General features: G+C 42.2%; 1 protein-coding gene across 1 annotated transcript; it reads right to left on the bottom strand.

The window, feature by feature from the left end:
- Positions 1-423: 423 nt before the first annotated feature.
- Positions 424-6,613, bottom strand: LOC113229341 (tyrosine-protein kinase Abl-like; the record flags this gene model as incomplete). The annotated part of the gene is made up of 4 exons (XM_026462898.1): positions 424-1,290; positions 3,678-3,931; positions 4,693-6,066; positions 6,441-6,613. Coding segments are annotated over 4 exons (1,805 nt in total), but the record flags the coding sequence as incomplete, so codon positions are not given.
- Positions 6,614-7,070: the final 457 nt, after the last annotated feature.

The raw sequence follows: 7,070 nt of genomic DNA, 5'->3' as shown, positions 1-7,070 counted from the left end.
TTACTCGAAAGCGTAACGGTTTTGTTATAAATCGGAATTACGGATATTTGAGTTTACTTTTTGCTAGAATATCGGTACATTTCTTATAGTACACGCTTATTTTCACATTTGTAGTAGTATTTGTAAGTAAATTTGTGCAAAATTCGAAATAATAATATATATACAAAAATTAATTAATATTTACGAGAAAGGCTATTCCATTACTCCTGTGTTCAAGTAATTTTCAGTCGAAGCTAAATATGGTGTATTTTGTTAAGTTTCCAGTAGAAGCTGAATATGGTGTTTTCGGGCCTTTAAATTGTTGTAAGCAAATTTAGACAGTACTGCAATGACGTTTACAATTTTAATTAAATGTTTTACTTTTTCATATTTCGTTACACGTCACTACGTTTGTATAGTTTAACCTCAGACATTTTTTTCGTGGTTTTTGTATTAGACCGATGTCCATTTGTTGGTAGGTCTATGAATCGAGGCGTTATTTTACGGAAATCCATGTTAATTAAAAAGGAAGTAAATTACTTTACATATTCAAATCAATTTGTTACCTGAGTAATAAAAACGATTTCTTTGAATGCTATTAAGAATTTTATGGGAGAAGTATACGGATTGATAGAAATCGTGTTAACTAAAAATAGTAACATAACTTTTTAAGTTTATGAAGTTGTTTAGAAAGGATGAAACTTTTAAATAGCTATATATTTTCGTTACGTACATAACGCCTTATTAACGAATAGTTTGATACAAATTGTTTTTTGTTTTGCATTTTGCGTAGCATGTAGCACAAGTGTACGAGATGGAATCGGATCGTTGTGATTCCGGAACGAGGAACAAGTCGGGTTTTAGTAAGTTTCGCAATATGAGTACATTATGTACCAAAATAAATTCAAAGTAAATGCTAAACGGCATTAGAAAGGAAAGTGCGCTCTGCCGCAAGCGCGGAGCGGTCGGCGATGACGATTCAATAGAGGAATGTTAAAACGCTTTACTCGCGTTATTTGGCACACAACATAATAAATATTATTCTAATTCGTACATAACAGAGTTACTGGAAGAATGTATAAAATATTCAATGTTTACGCATTTTGTTTACATATTTTCGCGGCGGTTGCATTGCTACCGCTTTGTCAATTGAACCATGCACCAATTTTATGTTCACTAATTCTACATAATATAATGTCATGAAATGGCGCAGCGGTAATTTTAAATTTTAAATAAATAGTATCATTTTCGCAGTACAACTGCATTGTGTTTCGGAAGCAGGCTCGAAGGCCGGCGGCACGCGCGGTTTACCTGGAACACATTTCCTTATGAGGTAGTTGTACTTTACTCTTTATGAGGTAGTTGTACTTCAATCACTTTGGGGGCTTCTCCAGATATAAGACAACATTCCAATGAAAATCTTTTCACTTTCAAAAGTTCTGCCAAAAATATTTTCACTTCCTATACAAACCAGCACCAGCCATTCACCGATTCATCGCGCTGCTTTTGAAAATGAAGTAAATACATTATCGAGTTCTTAGGTTTTCGCGATTGTTACACATATTTTGACAGTCAACCGTGACCATGGGACCTGTAAAGGGCCCGAAACGTCGGTTTGTTTGAATAAATAAATATACGCGATTTAAATCCGGAAAAATAGTTTCATTTCCTATAAGTAAAAACCTTTAATTTCCAAATGTTTTTACTTGATTTTCAACAGCAGCGCGTATTGAATAAGTTGTTCTTTACTAAAAATGCTGTTTAGGTGATCTAATTTGCAGAGGGAAACCCCAGGGTTTAACACCGGACAGATTCAAGTATTTCAGAATTATTATGTCTCTAGTTGGCCAAATTATATAGAATACGAGTTCTATACCCCAATTCTAAGTCGCTTTCAGATTACGGGGTGTGCTTATGCTCTTCGGTGGCACAGTGATTAGTACAAAGGGCGCTTGATGAGGAGGTTCCAGATTCTTATTTGAGCCAATTTATGAAAAAAACATTTTTAAGTTGGTCCTGGTTAGGCTATTCTGGGTATTGCCTTCAGAATTATCGTTACTCTGGTACTCATAGTACAGGAAATTCCCTAGTTTGAGACCAGAAATTTTAAGTGATTGTCTGGCATTTTTTCTCTAAATACTTCTCTTTTTGGCATAGCTTCCAATAAAAAAGAATCTAACAGAGAGACGGTCGAGATACAACAACGCTATAAGTTGTATAAAGATATTATTTCCACTACATCGGGAAGTACGCCTTACATTTTGAACAATTGTGAAATTCAGTTCCCGTATATACTACCTACGTAAGATGGCGTGCAGACGCTTCGGGCTTCGCCCTCAGCTACGCCTCGGACTACGGCCACAGCACTTATGACTTTAAAAAAATTAACGTAGCTCTTTAATGGCGGCCATATTGATAAATGGCAAAAAGTAAATTTTGACTGCAAATTATTATTAAACACCCGCAGAGATCCCTACATGCCGATTTTCAGCTGAAATAGAACCAATTTCCATGTGCCGCCAAAAACACTTCTATGGCAGCCATATTGAAAAATGGCGAAAAACCAATTTTGATCACAAATTATTATCAAGCACTCCTAGAGACCCTATGCCAATTTTCAAAGGTATCTGAGCAATTTTTTTTACTGCCGCCAACGAACGTTTCTATGACGGCCATATTTGAAAATGGCGAAAAACAAATTTTTGAGCACAAATTATTATCCGGCATTTCTAGTGCCCTTCGCATGCCAATTTTCAGTCGAATCAGATCAAATCTCTTTCGGCAGCTATTTTTAACGAAAAAACACGTATATAGCAGCCAAATAAAAAAATGGCGAAAAGAAATTTTTGACCCGAAATTAAGGATTCCTAAAGAACCTTGCATGCCAATTTTCAGCCGGATCGAAGCAAGTTTTTCTTCGGTCGCCATTTTGTAATCGCCCTCTTGAATTTTTTTAACACAGGCAGTTGACCAGGTTACCCTCTATGATATTCCTTCGAGCACTATCTCTAATAGTATCCGTGATAGGAGTGATTTGAATTTCGAACATTTTTTACTTCCCGCGGAAATTGACCAGGTTCTATTTCATAAAAATGCACAAAAATTCTTAAATAGTATTTGCAGGCCGTTGATCACTCGTTTCCATTTTCCACATTCATGTCTTTTCAAATTTGATTCTTTGCCTTGGAGCCTATCGGCGTGTAACGGTATAAATATCTTTTTCCACCATATCGGGAAGTATGCGTTCTATTTTTCTAAGCGAGTCTAAACTTGTAGCTGTATATACATATATAATTACTTGAGATCTGTTCCATTTCCCCCAGCTATTTAAAATTCAAGCAAGATCGATTAAATTCTACCAAGTTGTTCAAAATGCTTTCGTTATTAGCATAACGATCTGGCTTTATTTTCTTTTTTGATAAGATATTTTAAACAATTAAAGAAACAGGACAAAAAATATGTATGACGTGTTCTGTTCGAAAATGTTTTTAAATGGAAATAAATACATTTTCGTTGTTATCCTTACGAGTGTTAAATATGAACCACGTATTTCTATCATTAAAGCCAAGACACTTGTTTGAGACAGAAGGAACAGACCGTTGTAAGTTTATTTAGTCTGTGAGAATTGTCGGACGTTATAAAGGTATATTGGTAGATGAAAGAAGTAACGGTGTGGTGGTAGAGTACGCAGTACGCACCTGGCGACGATGTCGGCGAGCTCTTGCAGCGCCTGCTCGATGGAGAGCGGCGAGGGCGAATGATGCGCGGAATGCGCGGAGGCTAGCGCACGCGCCTCGGCTTCGAGTCGGCGCGCAGCAGCGCGCAGCTGCACGCGCCGCTGCGGCGCCACGCGCGCTCCTCCCGCCAGTCCAAAACACTGAGCGCCTAACCGCGCGAGCCGCTCAGACGTCTGCAATCGCCATAGCGACCCACGCCCAGACCCGCGCACCACCTGCAACATGTTAACGTCACGCGGCCGGCCTTTAAACGTATAACGTATGGTGCAAACGACACCGTCACCAAACGAACTGTCGCTTTTTCTAATTTAGACGTAAAAGCAAAACACGTACAGTAAGTATATGCTTTGCGTATAAATGTACAGGAGCCTACAATTTGTATAATTTGCTATAGAATGCATTAAATGTTCTAAAAATATTAAAAGTGCGAAAGGATATAAATTGCGAACAAATTATTTTACAAACTATAGGACCATTGACCAAAAGTTGACTATTTCGTTTAGTGATGGTATCGATTCCAGAGTGCGATCTTATCAAAATGATTGATTTATTCATAAAATAAACAATCATATTTAATACTACGTTCAAAACATAACATAAGCAGAGTTCCTTAATATGATAAACAATTTTCGGAAACACTCCTGACCAAAACTCAGTCGAACTGATCGTTTCATAGCCGTTACTCGTTTATTTTGTTATACCTGTATATATCCATAACTTTTTTACAATTCCTTTCCTTCAATAGTAGTTCTCAAGTGAAGGACAGGTACGTTCCGAAGTTTTCATTTCGTTGAATTAACTTTATTTATTCATTTGTTAGTAGTAACATATTAAAGTTTCAATATATAAAATTAGCGACCTAAGTAACAGGGCTGTGCACAATTAGGGACCCTTAAGATATCAGAGTTGGAATTAAAACAAAAAGTTAGCACGTGAAACAAGTTACCAAACTTGTTTGTGTAAAATGTGGACTCACCTCATTGGTGCACCACTCGAGGGAGGCACGTAGCTCGGCCAGCGCATCTTCGGCATCGTCGCCGGCTAGCGGCGCGAGTGGTGCGAGAGGGGTGGCATAGATGCCGCCCTTGCCCATCGGTTTGGCCTTTACCGCGGGTTTGCTAGGCACGGCGGGCCGCTCATCGCGCCGTTCATCGCGCCGCGCAGTGCGCTCCTCGGGTGAAGTCTCCGCGCTTTCTTCGCCGCGTGGCTTCAACTTGGGGCTCAAGCGCTCATCGCTCTCCTTGTTTTCCCATAGCTTCTTCAAACTGCTGATACTGCCTGTACTCCTTCGCTTATCTTCTTCGTCTCCATTCGCGTCTAATGAACTGCCCTGTGGTTTGCGATCCGAGTCGTCGCTTTTATTATCTTTCTTAGTACCCTTCTCGTCTGGGGAAGCGAGTTCTTTTTTTATTGTACCATTGGTTGCAGGAGCTCCACTGTCAACTTTTCGTAAACGCGATTTGAAATCTATGATTCGCCCGACATCCTCATCTCTAATACTATTAATTTTATTTGAGTCAACTTTCTTTAATTGGGCTTTGAAATCAGTAGACGTCTTTGAGTCCGTGTCGAGTTTAGTATAGCCAGTCTTTCGTAGGCCGGCCTTAAGATCGGCGGGCGAGAGCGCGTCGTCCTGCGCCCGCCGCAGGCCGCGCGCGCCCTCCAAGTTAAGGCTCTCCGATAGCTCGCTCACGAGCCGAGTCACCGGATCTCCAAACGCGCTCGACCCTTCAACAGGCTCGTGTTGCGCAGGCGGTGAATCTCTTACCTTGTTTTTCTTGTCGGCGCGTTCCTTGATTTCGGCAACTAACTTTAGTTCGAGCATTTCCTTCATAATTTGTTTGAGAGGTTTATCATCGAGGGGCGGCGGTGGCTCCTCGGCCGTGTCGGTGCCAGCATCACGGCAGCGGTCAGGAGGTGGTGGCGGTGGTTGCTGCGTGTCCTCCGGCGGCGGCGGGAGATCGGGAGGCGGCGGCGGAAACTCGAGCTCGGCGAGGCGAGGCCGGGGTTTGGCGGGACTACCGGCGAAAGAGCGTAACGGCGCATGTGCGCGAACAGATCGCGGCGACGCGGGCGTTGCGGTCACACCGCTCGACGAGTTAGAACGAATCATGTGCGGCTGTGCGCGCGCTGTCCGCGGCGACAGCGATCGCGCTTCATCATGCGCGGGCATCGCGGCGGCGGCGGCGGCGGGGGACGGAGGCTCGCGCGCCGCGCCTCCGCTGCCGCCGCCACCGCTCTGCCTCAGCGACTCGAGGTACGCGCCGATGCGCGCGCCCTTTGGCAGCGTGCCGTACCGGTTGATGGCGCGCTTCACGTTTTGTACTTCTAGAGCCGCCACTTGCACACCCTGAATAATAAAATATTATTAATTTCACTTACTTACACAACTGTAGTGTGGTGTGTGAAGTCATTTTAAAATAGAACTGGCGGGCTAGTCGAGCGGTGGCGTCCTTAATAGCATTTGTCTATTTTTTCGTGTGGGAGAATGTATAGTGTACTTCACTCAGCGGTACTTTATATCTCAGGCGTATTTATTGTATCCCTTGCTACGCTCTACCACAAAGTCCGATAAAAAGAAATTATTTGTGTATAATGTAGTAACGATTTTAAAGTAAAATTTTAATGATAATCAATTTCTACGCCTTTGATACGCTGCACACTTCTTCCTTTCGTCTCGCAGCTTTGTACAACATGGTGTATTACATACAACATAACGTTTACCTGCTGCGGGTGAAGCGGTTGTGGCTGTGGTTGCGGCTGCGGCGCTGCGTGATGGCGACGTTTGGAGCGGTGCTGCCGCGGTTCTCCCGCGCTTTCATCCGTGTCGGGCGTGGCCTCCGCAAGTGATCCTTCCGAGGACGCTTCACGCCCGCCCCCCGCTCCGCCGCCCCCGCCTGCAACACATTGTACTTTAAAGTGCCGCTTCCAATGCAGTGTACACCTACTTCCACGCAATACATTAATGACATTTCGCCAAACTAAAATGTATGCTGTCTGCGTGCGTTTGTGTTATTGCTCGGTGTGAAATTTCCACACCATTTTTAAGTAACTAAAAAGAGTAAAAATAAGCCAAAATATGATATTCAACATATCTAATAAATAATGCAACAACAGTAGAATAATGCCAATACTATTATAAAAAAGTCGGGTATGGGTAAACGAGTATACGTAACAAAAAATTTGTTGGTGTTCTGAACTGTGACAATCTATTTAGGGGATAATACATCCAGCTATTAAATCGCTACGCGGGTGTGCTGCTTGCTCTCGGTACTGTAATGCCAAATACTTTTTACAAACGCGTGTGTCGGTTGTAATAGAACGTTTGCTTACTATTCGCGTACGCCGAGCAAT

Source organism: Hyposmocoma kahamanoa, unplaced genomic scaffold, assembly GCF_003589595.1.
Source record: "Hyposmocoma kahamanoa isolate Upper Pololo Valley unplaced genomic scaffold, ASM358959v1 41758, whole genome shotgun sequence".
Classification (NCBI taxonomy): domain Eukaryota; kingdom Metazoa; phylum Arthropoda; class Insecta; order Lepidoptera; family Cosmopterigidae; genus Hyposmocoma; species Hyposmocoma kahamanoa.
Note: the sequence above shows the minus strand (reverse complement) of the source record. Positions and strands in the feature narration are given on the sequence as shown.